Raw genomic sequence first — 23,859 nt, 5'->3', positions numbered from 1 at the left:
CAGGCACCACTCCATAGCTGTGGCATGTCTGGGTTAGGCTGACTGAGTGGGGACCAGCAAAGGGGCACCTCCCCTCGGACGCAGCAGGTCGGGGCTAGGGCTGGTGAGCAGAGGTGCATCTCCCCCACAACATCACCTGAAAATAAGAACAGATGTTCACATGGCACTATTGCAGCTGCTGTCATTCCAGAGGATGTGTCCATTCTGTTGACAGGTTCTGCTAGATAGAAGTGCAGAAGCCACCAGAAGGTTGATTTTATTTTTTGGTGGTTTGGATTCTGCAGTTTCCACATCAGAGTGAAAGCATGCTCCATATCCTGTACCTCTGACTGATACTTTGAAAGGTACTTCATATTCTTACATCTTGGGTCAAGTGTGGTAGCTGTCTTTGGAAATCTCACATTGGTACCTTTGTGTTTTGTCAAATTTGCAGCAAAAGTGTTCTTAAAATGAACATGTGCTGAGCTGTCATTTGAGACTACTATAGCATGAAATATGTCAGACTGTATTAAACCGAGCCAGAGACATACAATTCTACTCCCAAAGAGTTCAGTCACAAACTGAATTAACACATTCTTAATGAGTGTCACCAGCATGAAAGCATGCCCTCTGGAGCAGTGGCCAAAGCATGAAGAGGCGTAGGAATGTTCAGCATATCTGGCATATAAATACCTTGCAATGCTGGATACAAAAGTCTCATGCAAACATCTTGTTCTCTTTCTGGTGACACTGTAAATCAGTGGGCAGCATTATCACCAGTAAATGTGAAGAAACTTGTTTGTCTTGGCAACTGGCTGAACAAGAAGTAGGACTAAGTGGACTTGCAGGTGCTAACTTTTTGCATTGTTTTGTTTTTGAATGCAGTTACGTAACACACAATCTGCAAAGACATTGCACTACAAAACTTGTATCAAATGAACTGAAAAATACTTTCTCTTATTTTTACAGCGCAAATATTTGTAACAAAAATAGTGGTGTACTCTTTATGTTGTCGTAATTGAAATCATTATATTTGAAAATGTAGAAAAAGGGGCAGTGATAGAAATGTAGCCGTGTTAGTCTGGGGTAGTTGAAGCAAAATGCAGGACAATGTAGCACTTTAAAGACTAACAAGATGGTTTATTAGATGATGAGCTTTCGTGGGCCAGACCCACTTCCTCAGATCAAATAGTGGAAGAAAGTAGTCACAACCATATATACCAAAGGATACAATTAAAAAAATGAACAAATATGAAAAGGACAAATCACATTGCAGAACAGGAGGGGGATGCGGGGGGGGGGGGGGGGGGGGGAGGAAGGAAGGTAAGTGTCTGTGAATTGCTGATATTAGAGGTAGGGAGAGTGGGATGTTTGTGAGTTAATGGTATTAGAGGTGATAATTGGGGAAACTGTCTTGGTAATGGGTGAGATAGTTCAAATGTTTAAGTCCTTGTTGGAAAGTGTTGAATTTTAACATGAATGACAGTTCAGAGGATTCCCTTTCAAGTGCAGATGTAAAAGGTCTTTGTAGCAGAATGCAGGTGGTTAAGTCATTGAGAGAGTGTCCTTTCTGGTTAAGAAAGGGCAGTTTTTTTATTGAAGGGGCAGTTTTCAAGGAATGTTCTTTCCCCTTGTCCCTACCTGGCCGGATCGCTTCTGCTGAGCCTTCTCCGCAGGCTGCGCCGTGGGCAGGTCCCCTCTCCTGCGCGAGTCCGGGGGGGGGGGGGGGCACTGAGGGTCCCATCTGTGCTGGGGACCAGCCTGGTCACGTGGTGTAGTGAGGGGGGGGGGGCCTGTTTCATCCCAATCTGAGGCTGTGAAGAGCTGAGTGTGGACAGGGGGCTGAGCCCGGCCCCTCCCCCCGCCCTTGTGCACGAGGGGGGTAGCCCCGCCCCTCAGGGGGCTGCCAGGCGCTATCGACGGTGCCTGAGCGGGGGTGGGGGCGGCCCGTGTTGAGGGGGGAGGGGTCACACCTTGGCTGGAGGGGTACCTGTGGGGGGGGGAGAGCGCTCTGGGCCCTGGGGGGGGGGGCTGGTCGGGGCCCCCCCCCCGCGCAAATCCCCCTCAGGCTCCCGCAGGAAGCGGCCCCGCGCCGGGGAGGGGGCGGGCGCCCGCCTCCGCCAATGGGATGCGCGAGCGGCGGCGGAGCCCCGCCCCCTTGCGGCCGCCGGCCAATGAGCGCGGGGGGGGCGGTACTTCCGCCGCCCAGGGGGCGGGGCGGGCTGGTGGCGGCGCTTCGGGGCCCGGCCGGGCTGGGCTCTGCTCTGCGGCTGGGCCCGGGGGGCCGCGGGGGAGGCAGCTGGGAGCGTCTAGGGGCCCGGGGGGGGGGAAAGGGGCCCCGAGAGGGGCGCACGAGGAGGCTACTCAGGGAGGGGTGACTAGGGGCCCCGGGGGGAGGGGGGAGGGGCCCAGGAAGGGGGGAGGAGGAGGCTGCTGGGGGGGGGGGGCTAGGGGCCCAGGAAGGGAGGAGGAGGCTGCTGGGGGGGGGGCTAGGGGCCCAGGAAGGGAGGAGGAGGAGGCTACTGGGGGGGGGCCCAGGAAGGGAGGAGGAGGCTGCTGGGGGGGGGGGGCTAGGGGCCCAGGAAGGGAGGAGGAGGCTGCTGGGGGGGCTAGGGGCCCAGGAAGGGAGGAGGAGGCTGCTGGGGGGGGTAGGGGCCCAGGGAGGGAGGAGGAGGCTGCTGGGGGGGGTAGGGGCCCAGGGAGGGAGGAGGAGGCTGCTGGGGGGGGGTAGGGGCCCAGGAAGGGAGGAGGAGGCTGCTGGGGGGGGGGCTAGGGGCCCAGGAAGGGAGGAGGAGGTTGCTGGGGGCGGGAGGGGGGGCTAGGGGCCCAGAAGGAGAAGAGGAGGCTGTGGGGGGGGGTGTCGGGTGCTCTCACTGTCGGGGTCCCACTCTCTCTGCTGTTGGGAGGCCTCGGGTCTCTCCCTACCATTATTTTCCGGGCTGGGCTGAGCTGGGCGATGAATGGTTTCAGCACCGAGGAGGACAGCCGGGATGGGCCCCCTGCTGCCCCCTTTTACGGCCAGAGCTGTTGCCTGATCGAGGACGGGGACCGCTGCATGCGCCCAGCCGGCAATGCCTCCTTCAGCAAGAGGATCCAGAAGAGCATCTCCCAGAAGAAGCTCAAGCTGGATATTGACAAAAGTGTGAGTTGCAGCCTTGCTGTGAATGCGTCCTAGCTGTGCGTCCTGAGTTTAAGGTGCCGCTGCAGTGTGGTCTCTTCTGGGCTGGAACCCAACGTCTGCTTTACAGGGCACAGCAGCCTTGCCCAACAATTTGGTACCATCCTACAGTTATACCTAACGTGGCATGACTGTTGGGACGAAACCGAAGATAGGCATTGTGAGTTGAATTGTATTGTGTTTATTGAACCACATTGGCAATAACAAGAAGTCCTGTGGCACCTTAGAGACTAACCAAAATATATAGAATCATGAGCTTTCGTGGGCATCACTTCATCAGATGAATTGGAGTGGAAATAACAAGTATATATATATATAAAAGCAGCGAGGAGTCCTGTGGCACCTTATAGACTAACCGAAGCGTTGGAGCATAAGCTTTCGTGGGCAAAGACCTACTTTGTCAGAGGCAAGTGTGTCTTTGCCCACGAAAGCTTATGCTCCAACACTTCAGTTAGTCTATAAGGTGCCACAGGACTCCTTGCCACTTATGCAGATTCAGACTAACATGGCTACCTCTCTGATTTTTTTATATATATATATATATATAGTTAGTACCTGTCATTGTACATTGGCAATGTTTAATCCACCAGACTGATGATGCTTAGCCTCCTCTCCCCCTTAACTGTAGTGATGGTATATGTGGTGTGTCACTATTTTGCAGACTTTATTCCAGAACATTTTAGTTTTAAATAATAGAACTACTTCTTTTACAACTTTAGTAGAGGACCTGGGGGGCGGGAGGGGGGGGAGAGAGAGAGAAAGATCTTCAACTGGTGATTAGTGAGAAGTAGAGCTAGTAGAGATTTTAAAAGAATTGCTGGTGTTAGGGAGAAGCATCTTGCAGTGAACCTGTTGTGTGGAAGGATAGAGAACAGGCCACTTTCTTTTGATTTTGGAGGCAGTAGTACCACTTTAACCACTGATGGATACCTGTTATTGCTGTTATTACTTAAGAAGTAACTTTAATTCTACAGATGCCTACAGTTGGGTGGTATTGCTTCATGGATTGTTCCCATGAAGCAGTAATTTAAAAACTGTCATCTGACAGAAAAGTTCACACAATCATTTTTAAATGAAAAAGAATGCTGCTTGTTTATTGGCTGGTGTCCAGCAGGCTTATCTGTTGTCAGCTAATGACTATTCATGTTAAGTGACATCTATCAGTCAAGCCTTTAAATGAGACCCACACTGGGTGGAGGACACATCTGAGCTCAGCAGCCATAGTCTTTATGGAGGGCATGTCTATTTAAAGTAACTGTCAGCATAAGACTCAATCAGAATTTTTGTTGTTGTTGCCTATAGCTATTATAGGTAACTATAAGATTAAGACAACTAAAATAAATTAGAAGTTAACTTGAGTTTACTTTTGTCCATTTAATGGCATATTGTGTATGGTTGATATCACTGTTTCTCCTGTTTATGAACATCTTTCACACAGCATCAAGGGAGAAAATCACTTTAAAGAGAGAGATTCAACTTGCAATCTGCAAATTTGTTTTTAAAAACAAATACATTTCACCCACCCAGAGTACTCCCAGAAACTTTCTAATGTGAGTCATATTTTTCTATTTTTTAAAAAGTATTTTATTTCCCAAACAATGAGGAGTCCTGTGGTAAATAATTTGGTTAGTCTTTATGGTGTCACAGGACTCTTTGTTGTTTTTGCAGATATAGACTCACATGGCTACCTCTCTGATGCTTTCTTTTTAATGTTACATGTTAAAGACCACAGAAATAAAAAGGGAAAACAGACTAATAAAATAACTATGTAGGCAGAAAGAATTAAACTAATTAGATAGGAAGTGCTTTCTTTGTATGTTTCAGTTTAAAGGCATTTGTATTAGATAGCATCAACTCATTTCCATCGTTTACAGTCAGTTTAGAGAGAGGCTGTTTTCATTCCAACCCTCTTAAGAAGCAGGAATGTAAGTGACTGGTCAAGTCACTACTTGACTAGTCACTTCTCCCTCTGCCCCTCATCAGAGGCAAAAAGCCGGTTCCCCGCCAGCACCGTCTCCACAGGGCAACAGGGGAGACAGAGATGCAGCGGGGGACAAGGTGTGAACGGAGTCAGCTGAGTCCTGGCTCGCACTTGGTCCCCTGCTGCACCTCTGCCTTTTAAGTGTAGTAAGAGCTACTCTGCTGCAGCTCTACTGTTTCTGTACTTACCACCTAATTGAGTAATTGATGGAAATTCCATCAACTACTCAATTAGCTGATTAAATGCAATTTAACATCCTTATTAAGAAAAACTTTCATATTGGGGTGAACTTTTAGAAAGAAACTTTTATGTACAAATAGCAGCCAGTCAGTCTTCCTTCCTCTGTGCTAAAGGGAGGCCCTGATCCTGAAAACATGTACAGTGAAAGCTTTGTTATCCAGCACTTGTGGGGGGTTGTTGGTTAATTGAATGTGCCAGATACTCAAGGTTATTGCTTTGTCCCTGCCCCGTCCTGCGATGACCACCCCTTGGGAATGCATGGCCATTCAGAATGTTATTCAGAATATACGCTCTGAAGGCAAACGGTTAGTTTGTCACTCTGGTTATGCCACGTAAGGAAGTATTGTGCACCAGAAAGAACGAACTAACAAAGCTTGGAGGAATGAGGAAGCAGGCTACTCCGCTCCAACACACACATTCGCTCACTTGGGGTATTTTTCTTGTGTCCGCCTAAGTGGCAGGAAGACAAGCAGGCCAGCTACTCAGGAGCCCTCGAGCAGATCCGGCTCCCGGCAGCTCAAGGTAAGCTGAGAAGGAAGAAACAGTGCCCGCTGTCAGAAGCTCCGCCAAGGTAAGCTGGGCAGGCGGGAGTCAGGTGTGCACACCTAGAGATGCAACGGTATTGTGGCTGGGGGCTATACTAGTTAAGTAAGTTTTCCCGTTAACAAAGTGCAGGATAACAAAGCTTTCACTATAAGTTAGTAATCTCACTGACATCATTGGGATCACTTGTATACATCAAGGTAAATACATGCATACATTTTCACAGCCCAGCTACTGCTCATTTTGGAAGTGAAGAGACATGATCCTGTAGAGCCAGAGTGTCCATCATGCTAACCACGTGTGGCTATTTGGTCGATTGAGTGTGGCGAGTTTGCTATAGCAGTAGCCACTATAGTGGCTCCTGCTTCAGAACTGGATGTAGAGAAATCGTCCTGTATTTTATGACATTCGATTGCTTTTATGAAAGTGCATGTGACATCATAAATTTAGCATTATTACTAAAGATTGAATTTCAGCTCAGGTTGTTAGGAATCGTTCATTTTCCTCTGTCTTTTCCCAGCCCTTGACGTTCATTTGATGAGCTTGTTTCCATAATTCACGAGTATGGCATCAAACTCATGATTCAAAAGACAGTAATTTTCATAGTGTTAAATGTACTGCAGCAAACATGTCTTCTGTATTATTGCTTTGTAATTGACTGTAGTCTTATACAGATTTTTTTATACAGCAATTACTGTGATTGGTTTTGCCTTACTTTTTACTCAGGTAAGGCACCTGTACATTTGTGATTTCCACAAGAATTTCATTCAGAGTGTCCGAAACAAAAGGAAAAGGAAAACTAGTGATGATGGAGGAGACTCTCCTGAGCACGAGATGGATGTTCCAGAAGTAAGTGTTTTATTAAAGTGGATGTTGACTGCTGTTGCCAATGTCTGCCGTGTTCAGATTTCATGAACCATATTATCTTGGGGTGAGGAGATGGGTGGACATTTTTCCAAGTCTGTGAAATGGGGACATTTGAGCTGAGAAGACTGTTATGTCTTTCCCTGTCATTGCATCTTTGTCTAAATTCTTATGGAAGTAGCAATGTGTGCAGGAATTATTTTTTTTATTGGGGTAGGTGATTCTGATTTATTTTGTGAGTATATTCCATTTTTTCATCATGCTGGAATGACCTACTTCCTGGATTTCTTAGATTTCTTCTGTGCACCTGTCCACTTAAAGCTTTCTATAAAAGGGGAAATGCAAAGGTTTGTGGGGGGTGGGAGGGAGTTCATCCCTACAACACTATATGCAGGCAGTAGTAATTGATTTTTCAGTTCAAGGGCCAAACCACTTAAATAAGGTAATTTGTTTTAAACAGAAATGTTGTGGGTTTTCTTGCCATAACAAAAATAAAAATTTGGCTTTGGGTCAAACAAAATGTTTAATTGGATCTAAAACTATTTTTTTATTTTGTTACATTTGTAGATGGGTTATGCTTTTTAACACTTTTTAAAAAACAACTTTCAAGGATGTTATGAAGTTTTGGTATATAAACAGTCTTTTTTTACATGCCACAGTAGCATTATTTAATAATACTTCTCAAACGAGTTAAAAATTATAAAATCTTTGAGACAAGAGCCACATATCCTGGTTTTTCTTGTCCTCAGTTTCCCCCATCTGTAAAATGGTATTTATGAAATTGACCTCCTTTGTAAAGTGCTGTGAGATCTACGAACGGTATTAGATGGTATTACTATTTGTATTTTAGCCATTGAGCATACTTTGAAGTGCTGTATGCTAATAAATTGAAATAATTACTTAACAGAGCACACACTTTCTGCCTGCCCTTTGTTCATTTTTTTCCACTCTCTAGAAATTGTGCATTTTACATTTTGAAATATCCCTAACTGAGTTCATTATTTAACGATACCCGGAAATCCCATCAGTTTGTGACACAAACTCAGCGGTGTTGCCTGATATTGCCTCCGCCTGATATTGCAAGCACACATTTCTAAACTCTGTGGGAACCACTGAGAATTGCAGTGAATGTGATTTCTGTTTGTAACAAAAAACGATAATTCTTAGTGTGGTTCTTCTCTGTAAGAATGGCATTGGGGGCTCTCTGTGTGTAAATGACCTGCTTTTCCGATTTACTCAGTTTACAAGTGAACGGATTGCTGAGGATACAGAGGTGTGATTGAGACCACAGTTTGGCCTTACAACTGGAAATTGACTAGCCATTCTGTTGTGGTACATGAGCCGGAACAGAATTTCTCTCCCCTGAGACTATTTTCGCTCTGCAACATCAACAAGAATAAAAAATAGACTTATATTTGTCACAAAAGCAGGGGGATGTGGCTCTGAATACAGGCAGAGCAGGCCTGTTAAGTTAGTGCCTTTTTGAGATACTCTCCTCAGATGCATCTGCATTCTAGTCATCCTGCATCTGTTTTCCAGGTTGACCTGTTCCAGCTGCAAGTGAACACGCTGCGACGGTACAAAAGACATTACAAGTTACAGACCAGGCCTGGCCTCAATAAGGCTCAGCTAGCAGAAGTAAGTGAGGGTGCGGGGCAGTCACTTTATATAACATAAGAAAAATGTGTTTTTTCACTCCCCCAGCCTTGCATCCACTTTCTGGACTCAAGTGCCTGCATTGATTTTTATCACTAGTTCATCCAGAAGCTCTGCTACTTGTTTCCAGTGAATTGCCCCAGCAAAAGTCTATAGGCATATTTTCTTCCCATGAAAAGGATCCCGAGGAATATTTTGCAGTAGCAGTTATTTGTTCTCCTTTCTTCCCATCCTTCTAATTGATTATAAAATGAATGGCTAGTGATGGCAGAATAAATAGAATCGGAAAGTGGACTCTTACTGTCCCGTATAGTTATTAATTAGAACATTTGTAGTTGGTGACCAATGCAAAACCCAATGCCTGACGCACATTCTAACAGAGAGACAAGGTGGGCGAGGTAATCTCTCTTTTATTAGACCAGCTTCAGTTGATGAAAGAGAAAAGCTTTTGAGCCAGATCCTCTGAAGAAGAGCTCTGTGTGGCTCAAACTTCTCTCTCTCCCACCACTGGAAGTTGGTCTAATAAGAAATTATCTCACCACCTTTGTGTGTCTAATATTTTTGGTCCAACATCAGTACAACTATTCTGTGTACAGCATCATCTAACAGTCATTTTAAATGTCATATGGCTTGTTTTTCTCCATTCTCTGCCTAGTGCAATTGCTAGTCCTTCCTTTTTCCCTTGCCTCCCCTGATCTTGACATACTTTGCTTACCATATAAATCATGCGAAAGCGACAAGTAGTCCTGTAGCACCTTATAGACTAACAGATGTATTGGAACATAAGCTTTCGTGAGCAAAGACCCACTTCGTCAGATGCATCTGACAAAGTGGGTCTTTGCCCATGAAAGCTTATGTTCCAATACATCTGTTAGTCTATAAGGTGCTACAGGACTACTTGTCACTTTTGCAGATCCAGACTAACACGGCTACCCCTCTGATGCATATAAATCATGTTTCTCCAAGCTATTAGAATTCTTTGAGGTTTTAAGGTCAACAGACCCGTGGACAAAGGTGATACAATGTATTTAGACTATCAGAATGCCTTTGACAAAGTCCCTCACCAAGGGCTCTTAAGCAAAGTAATCAGTCATGGGATAAGAGGGAACGTCCTCGCATGGATCAGGACTAGGGGACACCCAATGAAATTAATAGGCGGCAGATGTAAAACAAGCAAAAAGAGATATTACTTCGCTCAGTGCAGGGTCAGCCTATGGAACTGGTTGCCAGGGGATGTCATGAAGGTTAAAAACAAAACCGTTCAAAACATATATGTTTGTGGAGAGATGGTCCGTCAATGATGTCAGGGATGCAACTCCATGCTCTGGGTGTCCCATAGCCTCTGACTGCCAGAAGCTGGGAGTAGGTGACTGGATGGATCATTCAGTGGTCTCCTGTTCTGTTCATGCTCTCTGGAGCACCTGGCATTGGCTGCTGTCAGAAGACCAAATACTGGGCTAGATGGACATGGAGTCTGACCTAGTATGGCCATTCTTATGTTCTTAATAAGCCATGAAAGAGCTGGCTCCTCCTTCAGTCTTCCACTTGAGACAAGAGTTTGGGAAGCTCTTTTATACACGCACTGCTGCAGATAGCTGTGGTGTCCTTAACTGGTATTCTAATGTTCATGGCAGTTCTGCTTCAGGCCACTTTTAGAATCCTCTCTCCTGCCTCAGTTTCACCTGAATGTGTTTCCAGGTTAGCTCTGCGCTCATCAGGTTAGCCATTACCTCTGAGGAGAATGCAGTGTGAGTTTCTTGCAAGCCCAGGACTTTTACCATACAACACCCAGAGCTCTGGCAGCTTTGGGAAATTATTATGTGTTGTGTTTTCAAAGTCGAGTACTGAATTAATGTTGTACAGTGTATTGCATGGCGTAAGAAGGTGAAGGGTGGGGTGTAGCTCTTCATTTGTATCTAGTTTATTTGTAGTGTTCTGTCTGACTAGTAAGCAGTCTTTCAACTACCTCTTGTTGGCAAGCGCTATGTACTGAAGCACATTTGTGTTAGTATCCCCAGCAAAACTATTATGCAAGCAGAGCTTAACCTTAAGGGGAGCCTAACTTAAAATTGTCACACACTTCCCAGATTTCCTGTGAAGTTTGAGCAGCTTTGACCCTACGCTGGATCCTCGTCCAGCTCCCATGCTTGAATCACTTCTGCCTGAGGCTCTTAGACATCTGCTTCTAACCCACCGTAAGGAAAACTCAAACTTCCATAAGTCGTCTTGGAGTGATTCATATTGTGCAACCTGCAACAAAAGTCAATTCTGGAGTTGTGTTGAGTGCTGAAAGATGTTTCCACCCTAAGGGAAAGCACATCTCCTATTCCTGCCCCAACAAGATCTTTGTAACATTAGATTTCTCCTCTGGATGAGAGAAGCAACCTTAACCGTCCGGGGTTTCTGCCAAAGTTTGAGGTAGCAGCCCTAGCGTGCGTTTGTTGTGGATCCCCTTTCAGTCTCTTTGAAAGCTTCCCCAATATGTTTTAATGTGGACAAAGGTCCTTTGAAGCTGCATTGTTTACATTGCCATGTCTCGCCCTCTTTTGGTTCCCTTAGCAAAGTTTGGCAATAGCTTTCCATCACCCTTCTTTAAAATACTGAGTCATGGGGAAACTCTCCAAGCAAACTTGGCACGGAATGAATATAGGGGGGTGGTTTCTACTACTAACTAAAGAGCTAGCCTCTTGTAATGCCTTCTTAAGAAAGGACTTCCTAGCTTCCAAATTCCACTTGTGAATTGGCTGCTGAAATTGCTGATCTAGCAAGACAACTCTCTGCTCATATGCACGTTCTAGCCACAGTGAAGAGTAAAGGAGGACTGACTATTCAAATCAGTGCATGTTTATGTACAAGTGTTTCACTTAACGGCCTTAAATCAATGTCAGGATGAACAAAGGTCAAACTGTAGCTCTGCTTATTTCTGCATTTAATTCAAGAATTTGCCTTTTTTTCATGTTTAGACCATTAGCCGCCACTTCAGAAATATCCCTGTGAATGAGAAGGAAACACTTGCTTATTTCATCTACATGGTAAAGAGCAACAAGAGCAGGCTGGACCAGAAATCAGAAAGCAGCAAGCATCTAGAATGAAGATGAATTGGACTTCGGATGAGAATAAGCATGGTATTGAAGGAACAGGTGGTGCGGCGCATTTTAAGCTTGTAAAGACTCTTGAACTATATTGTAAATTTGTTTTAATGCTGTGTGTGTGTAAATGACATAATCAAGACTCTCTTGATCAGGAGTATCTGAAAACATGCATCCAACATGCCTGAGAAGACTTAACTTCCCAATCAAAGCCAACATTGGAATGAAGAAATAAAGGTCATAGGAAGAATTATAGATATCAGTAGGACTCTGACTCTGGAGTTCTTTGATGTAGTGTGTAAAGTGCTTCTGGAAGCCTGCTTCTGAATGTGATTTAGGTGATGAGTAAAAAGAATTCAGTGGTTTCAGTCTGCATCATAAATCCATCGTGCAACATGCTTTGGTTCTGGACTGAAACAGCAATGGAGCTATAATTCAGAATCAAGGTGCACAGGTCAGAAGTCTGCTTGAGGGTTACTCACAACCTGAGTACATTCCACCTTGCTCTATGCGACAAGTCCCAAACTTCTGTGAATGCTACAGTTCGCCAAATCCGCTTCAGTGACTGCTATTTGATTGGTTCGAAGATGGATTTCTCACGTTGTATCAGATGGAAATCAGACCAGTACGGCCAACCTTTTGATCTGTTTTACCTTATTTAAAACTCACTATTTAATTGCATTGTTTTTAGCATTTGAGAATGTCTGTCTGCATTTTCTGGATTTAGGGCATTTAAGGAAATATTTGGCATCTAGGCAAATATTGTGAATTAATTCTCTGATTTGACCATGTTGTTAGAAATGCCTCCAATTAATTCACTTAAGTCATTGTTCTGTCTCTTGAATTCTAGGCTCAAGGGGATAGGTGAAGCCATGGCTTATGGCACCGGCCGCTAGACTGGGTCAAATTAGGTGTAGGTCACACAAGTGACTTTTTTCTCAATCTGGTCTTCAGCAGGTCTACCTCACAAAACAGATACGCAGATTGATCTGACTTCCAGTCTGTTTCAGATAAATCATTACAGAAGGAGCAGATGTATCGCCAGTGTACAAACAGGGGCATACACGATATTTGAACCGCATCTGTCTGCAGCATTTTCAGCAATGCATGGAGCTAAGCCACTTAACCTTTCATAAGCATTACATGTACATTTCCTAGGAATAAGGCGGATAATAGAATGGCACAGACTGGCCTTTTTGTAACTTGATATTTAAACCTAGCATTGTCATTTTGAAGCCAAGGTATCCTTACAGATCTTCATAGCCTAAACGAAATTGGCAAAGGGAGGCTAAAATTTTTCAGTGACCTCAAATTCAATTCAACCTAGTCACTCTGCTCCCCTGCTGTTTTAACTTTTTTTTTTTGTCTTTTCTGTTCTAAGATGCAAGGCCCCACTTGATGATCATATATAAAATAAGCCTTAATCAGCAATGTGAACAGTGGAGAACTTTGGTTAGACTCTCAGTTGTGGGTTTGAACATGCAGAAACTGGCTGTAACTTTGAATAGCTAAACATGAGAGACTACTCAATACTGTATTTATCCTTTATTGTGCAAGACGGGCAGTTCAGACAATAATTTCTGGAAATCTTAAGCTTTCCCAAAATATTTGTGAAAAGAATAAGTTCACCACATGGTCTTCAAGTATTTGCTTATGTTCCAAATAGAAGTCCAAGAAACTTCGGCCTTTTTAAAATAAGTCCAGTGTCATGCAGAAAATACTTCTTGTGCTAGAAATTTTAATCTGATACATCTCTGAAGATGTGGATTGTTTCTAGTATCCTCAAAGTCGCCAATTCAGTATGAATTTTAAGAACCTTATTACTGTTTAGATCTTACGTATGTCTACACTTAAATTGAAAACCTGTGGTTGGCCCGTGCCGGCTGATACAGGCTCGTAGGCAACGTTCACTGTAAGCTGTGCGCTTGTGCAGCCACTCAGGAGAGAGTCAGATGCCACCCAGCTGATTAGCAAAGCGCCTAATGCTAAGTTTTGTGTTTCTACTGGTGGTGCGCATTTGCACATAAAAATGTGTTCCCCTCATGGATGGAAAAGATCAGAGAGAATTTTGCTCATGGGGCTGGGGCTAGAACCTAGAGGCTGTTTAATTGCAAAGTAGCCATTCAGGCTTCGGCTGTAGCCAAGCTTGAGCCCAAATGTGCAATTAAACAGACCCTTGAATCAGCTGGCATAGACCAGCTGCAGGTGACTAATTTCAGTGTAGACAAAACCCCCCAGAAGGATTTGACACAGTGAAGGAGCATAGAGAATGATGAGCAAATGTCTCACATCGATATTTCTTCAGTGTCTTAAGAGTTTCCATTATTCTGGTCCCTTCTGTATTGGAAGGATAACTCAAGACAGATGCCTTGAAGGTGTATTCTCTGGTGCATGATTAACTTCAGAGCTTGTATGCATGCAACTGGAAGAGAATGATTAAGGTAAAATCTGTCTTCAAACTATTAGTAGGTTATGCCTCATCCTAACTTCCTGGCCAAAATTGTAAAAATAGATGGGGGTGTGTTTTAAGAGCAATTAATGTGTTGTCGTGTTTTAGCTGCACAGCAGCAAATTGATTATTTACAAAGGAAATAAGTTGGCAGGTTCCAGCTGTTCTGGTGTGTTTGTTGGAATGTGTTTGTGAGAAGGTGGGAATTTTTTTGAACTAATCAAAATTGGTATAAAATGTATGATTGCTGTTGGTTTCACTTAAGCAATTAGATTTTTAAAAAAATCTCATTCTCTAAGGGGGTGGTGATGGAAAGATGTTTACCAGCCATTAGCAGGAGTTTATAAGGTGGAAAGGTTGGAGGAGGGACACCAAGGAAGTGGAGGAATCTTTGGTTTTCAGATCCCTTGATCCCATTGCCTTATAAACACTTGGAGATGCCTTATTTGCTTGTTCTCCACTCAGCTAGAGTAACATGCCTGGAGCATGAGAGCAAGTGTCTTGAAGGAGGGACTGGTCCCTCGTGTGTCTTCTTCCCATACTAGAAACTGACATCACGTCAATTCAGCAGCAATATCCGTGTTCAGAGTGCCTGTGGGTCTCAAAGCATTTAGACTTTAATAACCTGGAACGCAACAATGCAATTGTTCTGTGTAATGCCATTGTGTGTATTTGATTATGCTGCGTGCCAATTAAAGATGCCGTCCAACGTATTTTAAATCCTCAGCAGCAAATATTTTGTGAGCCCCAGAGGTGTGATGAAAGCTGAGGTAGCAAAATTTTTCAGTGCTTCAGCAGGGTTTGTTTGAGATGCAGTTGTGCAGAATTGCTTTGATTGGCGTGGTTCATTCACACAAGTCGTAGGTTTGTACCTTGATACTTTTTAGAACTTGTATTTCACAGATGGGCCTTAAATGCTGTCCAGCTGAACCGCGGCACACAGACTTCAGTAGTGGCGTATTAATTGTTCCAAATCTGTGAGTAGAATTGACATGGTGCAGCGGGTCCATAGGAAATCCTTCTGTCCAGGTAAGAGCCTAATCCCATTAGCAGGGCTCGACAAACCACGGCAAAATCTACTCGCCAGCCCCGCATCGCGCATGCGTGCACCACCGGTAAACGGGCCGACCGGCCGAAATCTACTCACCACAGGCGAGTAGATAAACGGATTTGTCAAGCCCTGCCCATTAGAGACTCCAGTCAACTTCACTAGGCTTTGGATCAAACCCGTAAGCCCTTAGGATGGAATGGTGATAATGTGGATTGCTTCCTGCAGGCCTTATTGATGGCAAAATGTGTGGCTAGAGTCGGCTTACCTTAAGCCGAGCCATGGCAGCGTCCAACAACGAGAGGCCGATGGGAGCACATGCTCTTGTCAGTTTCCTTTACTCTTCGTAGAACTGGGAGTACGGGACGCCAGGGGGACTGCTCTCAGTGTTTGATTTACGGTGTTTACATTAGACCTGCTAAATCGAACGCTAGAAGATCAATCTCCAGAGGGTCAATCTTCCCGCTAGTGTAGACATGCCTTTAGTGAGTTGATTTCATCCTGTGCAGTGGTCTTATGCTGGTCACCAGTATTTGTAGAAGAAGAAGAAGAAATTATCTTATGCCTTGGGCTCAGTGGAAAAAAAACAAGGACATTTAAAGTGTTCTGTGATAGAAGTAAATTAGAGGCAGGGACGTTGTGATGACTGGAAAGTGCAGCTCATAAAGTGGGCAAGTCCTTAAGGGGCATTTTATTCTAAGATATTCTGTGTTCATCTTTCAAGGCCTAGTTTTGTGTCTATCTTGAATACTGCATATCACGAGCAAATAGTTGTGGTAAAACTGAGTGTATCTTTCTAAAATGTTTGGGCATTAAATCTTAATCTACACCTAAAACTTAGGTCAACCTAGCTGTCTCTCTCAGGACTGCAAAACTTTAATCCCCTGTGTAACATAATTAGATGGATCTAACCTCACTGGAGACGCAGTTAAGACTTTTTTCTGTTGGTCTACCAGCTGTCTTTCCTTGGTGAATTACCAACATCAATGGTGAAAGGCCACCTTGTCAGTGTAGGAAGTATCTACTCTGGAGTGCTACAACAGCACAACTGCAGCACCGTAGCTGTGCTATTCTAGCTGCTGTAGTGAATAGGAGTCCCAAGATTCAGAAAAATGGAGGATAAAGGTTGTCCCGACTTTTCCCAATAGTCTGGTACCTTCTAGGGATGTTATAATGTAGTTGATTAACGAATAAGCAAAAGCTTCTAGGTTAATGCTATAGACTACACGCATTTCCCTCCCCCGCCCTTGCCAGCCACCTCTAGCAGACTGATGTCGTTCACAAAGCTGAACCCAAAAAATGTGTCTGGTATTTGAAAGGCATGTGAGTAGGATGGCTTCTTACCCAAACAAGCTAGGAAATGTAGAGCCAAAGAAACTCACACTAGGCGTATGTTTCAGACGAGGTAGCATAGCAAAGAGAACTCCGAGTAGGACGTGGTCCAAATGAAAACCAGATACATAATTACACTGTAAAGATACATGGGCTAATTACAATTGTGAGAGAGAGAGAGTGAGTGAGAGGAATGTGTCACCTAAACAGGGTTAAATTTGCAATGAGTGTTTTATGCCAAACACAAATATTGTGGGGAGGAGAAAGGGTGAGCCTTGCACTTTATTCTGTAAGTAAATTCTGATGTAAACGCTGGTGGGAAATTATGGTCGGTAAATGGAAGTGATCAGGGAGGGGGACAGGAGAGAAAAAACTTTTTTACTCCTGTGGTGCCCTAGCATTTTCTCTTTCCAGTTTAAACTTTTGAAGGGAGGGAACATTGAAATTTTAGGTTGGGGAGCCATCTTACAGGCTAGTCAATTAACGGGCCCATCATGCAGAGACAATAGAATATTAATGAGGGCTCTTTTTTTATTCCTTCATGTCAGCTAGGACTTACCGAGCATAAGAGAGGTGATAATGTTCCGTTTACAGTTTCTGCTTTCTATTTTTAAATGGAACGCTTACAGCACAGGCTAATTCCATTCACTTGGGCAACAGAGCCCTGCTCACGCTTCCATGTTACCCATTGCCCCCATCTCGGCTTGACAGTGAACAGTGTTCCTGGAGTGGGAGGGCTCTTGCCTTAAATTCTGAATTTGACTTACAATCAGGTCCATATCTTAGAATAGTTTGCAGTGAATTCTTAGGGCAGTGTTTCTTAAACTTTTTAAGATCGAGGAACACCAAACAATAACTTTTTTTTTTATGAGGAACACCAAGGATTTTTTTTTATTTTGAGCAAAAAAAAAAGAAAAGTGTCGGGGGGGGGGAGTTATTGAGGAAAAAAAAAAGGTTGTCCGCCCCTTTAAGGGCAATCATTTTGAACTCTGTTGTTCTTCGTGGCACATCTCCGACTGTGCCATGGAACACAGTTTAAGAAACACTGTCTTAAGGTCTCTAACCTAACAGATTTCTAAGGTTGTTTTTAAAGGAAGTAGGTTTGCAATTTTTTGCCTTTCATTCGTTGCCTTCATCTCTCCTGTCTTGCCCCATTCCAGCCAGAACATCAAGAGGACGCTATCATAGAAGTTTAAAAAAATCCATTTACTCTGTACCAGGCTTACTGGGAGGAAAAAGCAATCATTCCCCCTTTCATTACGGCCTCCCACATGTTGTGCTGATCTTATACCAAATGTTTTGGATTACGTGTATTTTTAATTATGTACTATAGCTGTGTACTGTCAAAGTAACTCTAGTAATTTATAGTGAAACTGTATAATTTGAGATGTAGAAAATGTCCTGCTCCCTTTGTGTATGAGATTTTTCTCTGTGCATCAGACAAGGATATAAATGCCTGAGTTTCACTTTTAATAAATGATCTATCTAGCAGCAAGCCTCACGTTCCCTCTGTTTGCCTCTCGGAGTGGGATCTTTTCCCGGTGTCTGGCTTAGGAGGTTTGGCTCCTGGGCTGACTCACTGCCATGCAGGATGTCTGGGTTCCGTGGGAGTCTGTTGATGGGGACTCCAAGTAGTGCGGAGACGGGAGGGGAATTAAAGGTGTGAGGGAAAATGCTGTATAGTAACGAAAAAGTGCCCTCCGTCTGTATCGAATTAAAAGTCCCACCAACTCCTGAGCTGGCTGGGTAGCTCATCTGACATGAGGCCTCTTACAGCAGAAGTGGTACAAGCCAAGAAATGTTCCCCGTGTTATGTAAAGAAGACAATGATTAAATAAGATCTGTTCAAGTGGACCGCTTCGTAAGTCTTCTATTTAGAGGACCGCGTACCTTCCGTCGTGTGGGATTTTCCCTGCCCATGGGCAACCAGTAAAATCCACCACGTCTCCCATTTGGTTCATTCTTCCTTTGTGACTCACTCTTATGTGTCTGTCTGTAGGGCCGTGCTTGTCCCTCAATTCAAAGACTGTGCTAAAAGATCCTTCTACGCACCGTTCGCGTGGGTCTGTGTTTGAGGAGTGCTCACCAGATGAAAGGTGAGTGGATCTTCACACTGTAAAGATTGACACCGAAATGGCAGGACACAACATCCCAAGATTCAAAGGACCTGAAGAGCTGTTCGTTTTCCACTCCCTGAAGTGCTCTGTATCCGGATCCTTCCCATTCATCCCATCAATCTTTCTTCCCGTTTCACTCTCGCTTCCTCTTCTAGGCCCAGCACGGCATCCATCATCTTTCACCGCAACGGGTTTTTCCCAAGTAGGGAACAATGACCAGAGTTGCCTTGTGGATGAATATTTAACGTTCAGCCACTGTGTAGCCCGGGGGAGATGAAGCGCTTTACACATACTATTTAACAAAGTCTCCTGACATTGCTGTGAAGTAGTAATTACCCTTTTTTTTGTTCGTTTGGTTTTGTTAGGCAAGAGACTGTGACATCGTTAGCTCTGGTTATATTGGTGCTTTTTGTAGGGCACAGGGATGGTTTGCGCTGTCATAATTACATTGGGACAGCTGCCAGTGTAGCTCTGTAACCCATGCACCTTCTGGCTGTGGTTCACTGTCCCATCTACTCGCACTGAGACCACTTAGAGAGTGAATGAGGGTGCTACAGCCTCACCTGAGTGCCAGCTGGCTTCTAGCTCACGCACTAAGCTCCAGGGGTCCCAGGGTTGGTGTTCCTCCTGTCAGTATTACAGCTGCATTGTGTCGGGGTGATTTACACTGGTAAACTACACTTGAAATGTGTCTGTACCAGTTTTGCAAGCCCAGAGTCAGACACAGAGCCAGGCATGGAACTGAGTTCTTGGCTGCCGGTTCATTGACTCCTAGAACTGGGAGGGACCTCGAGGGTCATTTGTTTTGTCAGTTCCTCCATGCCATGCTCCATAGGTGCCGTGAACTGGCGGTGGGGGATAGGAGAACATGCACTGCTGCAGTTCCTTTTCACTAGTATGCTTGGCAGCGCTCGGTTTTTACTTTTTTATAACTTCAGTGGATAATGTTGATGTGTATTTTAAAGGGTTTTGAAAAAATTGTTTTAAATTGTCACACTTGCCGGAAGTTGTAGGGGAAAGGCAACATCACGTGTCAAAATAGACAAAGTCCGTATCCTTAAATCACATTCTGATATCTCAAGCAACATTTTTCTTTCTTTGCCAATTGGTGAATCTCAGTTATCGATGGAAATGTTTGTTGTCCGTTCTATTTCCGCACAAGCAATCACACTTGGAGCACCTGTCCATTTACCTTCAGGCACTTTTTTTTGTCCAGCAATCTCCGCACATGCAGAGCAATTTTTTTTTTTTTGCGTTTAAATTGTTTTCAATAGCTAGGATTAGATGGAGTGATGGCTGGGGGCAGAGACTGAGAAGCTGTGCAGCCGCTGTGCTTGTTAACGGTGGTTGGTTCGGAAATGCTGAAGGATGGAGGAACATTTATAACCACCCTGTTCGATTTAATGGCAAATAATATATGGTAATTGTGCAAGATTGAGTTCTGATTAGCTAATAATGGCCCTCAGTTCTCCGGGATCCTCAGACTTCTCCGCTGTATGCTTATAACTTACAAATAATGTACAATGAATAAGCAAATGTGACTCTCTCTGTCAGAATTACATAACTGAGAACCAAGGGCTGACGGGTGAGTAACCATAGATGTTGGAATTAGGACTGGGCGAGGGGGAGAGAGGGTAGGATTACCACAGCCTCTGGCATGAAATGGCTTCCATCCTATTCAGGATTAACAGATGAGTTCAATGGCTCTCCGCAATCCTACTCTAAATATTTTCCCCCACCCCATCAGTATCCAGGTAGCCCCTTTGCACCAAATCTTTTGCAAAAATACCGTATCGTGTGCAAACAAACAATACATTGCGTGACTCTTCAAGGGGGGATTTCTAGGGGCTAACGGTGAACGTGAGCATTGGGATTTCTGTCTAAATGTTCCAAGCCTTGTCGAACGTTACCCATCCCCTCCCTGTGCGCTAGGACTTGTGGGCACGGCCTGTTGCAGCACCATGGTGAATATGATTTCTCGATGGTTTTTAATTCAGAATCACATTCCAAATTGTGCACGACAGTGGGGCTTCAGCTACTGCAGCTGCAGAAGCGGCGTTCCCAGGATGCAGCTAACATGGTGTAATGCAGTCATGGAGGGACAACCAATTGCCCTGGGGCTCGTAGGCATGACAGTAACACAAAGACTAATAGATGTGCAAAGTCATGTCTTCATCCTGACTCCCTGAAAGAAAACATGGTGGAGCAAGCGAGCTCAGGACCTGAAGAGGGGTGCCCTGTTTTCTTCACATGCTAACCTGGCAGCTTGAGCGAGCATCTGCTGAGGTTATAAACTCAGAACCACCGGTTCCTTGTATACTCCCCGTCACCATAGGGTGGCAGTGTTACCCAAATAACACACAACTCCATGTAAGCAGGCAAGACTCAAGTCAGCTGCAGCTCCCCCGATCATGAGTTCATTTGCTGATTGCAGAGAGAATATTCCCCACAGCTGTTCTAGGGAGCAGAGCCATATTCCTGTCACACAAACAGCTCCTCGCTCTGAGTTGGTTGTACTTGTCAGCTACAGGAAGTGGGATTATGCTGTATTAGGGGCTGTGGATCTCATAAAGCAAGGGGGTTGTTTTTTACACAGCCGGCTGGAGAATGAAATTGAACATGTACAATACTCTGCGCCGGGCTGGAGTCTTTCCTCCAAGTTTGATATAAACCAGGCTTCGATTCTTCTCTGCAGCTCCATTATAAAGGGCACATCAGCGGCGTGGGGAAAAATGTAAATGGGGATTTAATGGTTTTGTGTTTTATAGACTCAGTCCATTATCAAACAGGCTGGGTATTTAGTAACAGCCTCTCCGCTGTAGCTTTGATTTTATTTTATTTTTCTCTCCAATCCATGTAATAAGTGATGACTAACCAGCCTTACCAGCACTTAATCTCACTTGTCCAAGAGCTGAAGTAGATAGCATATCTCTGTTATCCCACCAGGTAGAATTGACTTCTTCCCTAAGGGGCTTACAATAGCTTTGTCTGAAAATTGCTTTCCAGGATGGGCCTCCTGTTCGTAGTCCTGGAGGTTTTTATGTGATCCATGCAGCAGTAAAAAGGAAGCCCGGGGGCGGGGGGGATGAGGGGCATGTGTGAAGTGGAGACATAAGACCAATGCAGGATGTGCCCACAGAAGAAGCTGGAATGCAACTGGATCGTCGGTAACAAAAAGGCCCTAAATCCTAGGGCAGCAGGCATGGGATTGTCAGAGAGGGGTTGGCTCTTTGTCACCCCGGCCGCCCGTTGATACGCTACGTCTGGCTTGATCCAAACGATGCAAGAGCATCCTGCAAGGCAGCCGTGAGGGGCTCCGTTACCACGGCGATGGGTGCCGCACCAAGGACCGGCGCGAGTAGTAAGCCCCCGAGAGGGTTCAGCTGGGCAGTGTCTATGAAAGTCGTCTGTGTATCCTCTTTGTCTTGGCCCCTGGGCCCTGCCAGCCCATAACTAATGAGCGAGGGGAGAGGTGGGATGTGTCCAAAGCACTTACAGCCAGCGTGCTCATAAATTCATTGTGGAGTCTGAGTTTTGCCAGCTTCTTTGCCTGTCTAGCGGGGCGGACGCCAGCCGGCCATCGCCCTGGCAGGGAGCCCTGAGCAGCCCCAACGGCGGCTTGGTGCAGCTTTCCAAAGTACACATCCCCGCTGGCAGGAGCTGCGATAGCCCACCTCTCCCCCCACCCATAGGGCAGTGGGGCTAGGGGGAGGGGGCAAACCTGGAGAATGCTGTGGGGCCAGCATTGAGCATCCCAGACCCCCTCTGCATTTGGGCACTGGGAGAAACTGGCCCCACAAGAAAGAAGTCCCCATGAAGGGAGCAGGGCCGCTAGCGCTGCAGTGGAGACTCCAGAAGGTGCGTTCAAACATTTGCCTGCTCGCTGTTGGTTTGCGCTGGAACCCCAAGACGCAGCTGATTGATGTGCTCATTGGGCAAAAAAAAATGTAGCTTCCTAATGCAATATCAAGCTGGCGTTTCTATTGGCGTTACTGGGGTTAAACCCCCTGCTAAGCACTGGGCACTAGACTGGCCTCTTGGAGGCTTACAGTCTAGTCCCACCTCTGCCACTGCCCAACTGGGTGACCCTGGGCAAGTCATTCCCCCTCTCTGAGCTTCTGTTTTCTCATCTTCACTCAGAGCAGGGGAAGTGCTTTGCGAGCTAGGGAGGAAAGGGGCAAGGTGCTAAACTCCCTCATCGGTGACAGCAAATCGATAACTAGAGGGGAGGCCTCACTGTGGTGGGACAAATGGAGCCCTTCTGGGAACTCCTGCTCTCATCTTCCAACCTTCCTCCATGCTGCCTGGACATCCCTCCCCATCCCTTGCTGTATCCCTTCCCTTCCGGTCTTTCCAAAACCCACCTTTTTGCTGTTAGAGGTGGCTGGCAAAAGACTTTTGTATGGGGCTGCATACAAAACAATCCTAAAAGAAAGGCTGGTTTTAAGCTTTGGAAATTTCCCATCTAGCGGTTCTTGGTTTTGCGAGGTGATTTACTGAGCGTCGCCATGGGCAAAAAGCATGCCTTGCACTTCACGTGGACATCCTTTCTCCACAGTGTTCTTTAGGCATTTGAGCAAAATATGTCCACAAACACAGTCAGAAGAATCTAGCAAAGGCATCTGCACTGGCACAATGAGACTTATAAATGCGCCACTGCTGGAGCTTTGCTGGGTGCCAGCTTTGGCGAATGCTCCGGGGTTCCAGCAGTTAAATCAGCCTGTCATTGGGAACACTACAACTGCTAATGGGCGATCTTAGAGGCATGGAACTTTTTGGCAGAGTAGCTGCAGCCTCAGATGCCCTTTCATCACTCAAACCTGTTAGCCACCAGCAATGCCGTAATTCTCCTAGCTCTCCAGGCACCATGGAGTCTTTCAGGGTGTCCAGGACCTGAATACCTAACGTTAAAATGCAATAAAAAAAAAAAGAAACTTTTAAAACAATCCTTCAGATTGCTAGATCCTTCACAACAGTGGGGCAGAAGCACATGTTTTCAGTTGGCAGGTCCCCCTGTTAACACCCTTCAGTAAATATACCATCGCCTCTGCAGCTAGAATCCATAGCCTCACCACACTTAGCTTCCAGTCCATTTTAGGCCTGCATCGTCTTGCTTGTTGGCCTGAACTGTAGGCCTCTTGGGGCTTGTCCCTCTAGTTTGTGCAGCAGAGGCCCAGCACACACTGTTGCTGGTTAGTGCTGAACAAACCCCGCGTTCCAGGTCTGTCCAGACGCGTACAGCCTCCGGGCCAGCCGCACGCCGGTTCTGCAGCACCTCTGCCTGTTCCTGCCGCGTTCATCCGTGCTGTTGAAATTGCTGAGCAGAATAGCGGGCAGCGAACTCCCGGCTCACGAGATGCACGTCCAGTTTCTCCTGCCCTGT

At 45.4% G+C, this 23,859-nt stretch overlaps 2 protein-coding genes across 3 annotated transcripts in view; both read left to right on the top strand.

Moving 5' to 3' along the window:
- The first annotated feature begins 2,805 nt into the window (after positions 1-2,805).
- Positions 2,806-17,850, top strand: SAP30L (SAP30 like). 2 transcript variants are annotated; one of them, XM_006138276.5, is made up of 5 exons: positions 2,819-3,121; positions 5,834-5,900; positions 6,648-6,770; positions 8,325-8,423; positions 11,405-17,850. In XM_006138276.5, exons 1-5 carry the CDS (start codon positions 3,051-3,053, stop codon positions 11,531-11,533), a joined length of 489 nt encoding a protein of 162 aa, XP_006138338.1. In that variant the 5' UTR covers positions 2,819-3,050; the 3' UTR covers positions 11,534-17,850. The 2 variants fall into 2 exon arrangements, with proteins under 2 accessions (XP_006138337.3, XP_006138338.1); XM_006138275.5 differs by lacking the exon at positions 5,834-5,900 and having other exon boundaries at positions 2,806-3,121.
- Positions 17,851-17,978: 128 nt separating this feature from the next.
- Positions 17,979-23,859, top strand: part of LOC149523496 (uncharacterized) — a 33,388-nt gene continuing 27,507 nt past the window's right edge. The window contains exon 1 of the mRNA XM_089769448.1: positions 17,979-18,455. Coding sequence (XP_089625574.1) covers positions 18,449-18,455 — 7 coding nt within the window. The 5' untranslated portion in view covers positions 17,979-18,448. The remainder of the gene's footprint in view (positions 18,456-23,859) is intronic.

This window comes from Pelodiscus sinensis, chromosome 16 (genome assembly GCF_052426305.1).
Source record: "Pelodiscus sinensis isolate ZL-2025 chromosome 16, ASM5242630v1, whole genome shotgun sequence".
Classification (NCBI taxonomy): Eukaryota; Metazoa; Chordata; order Testudines; family Trionychidae; genus Pelodiscus; species Pelodiscus sinensis.
The sequence above is the reverse complement of the archived record's forward strand: the minus strand, read 5'-3'. Positions and strand labels throughout refer to the sequence as shown.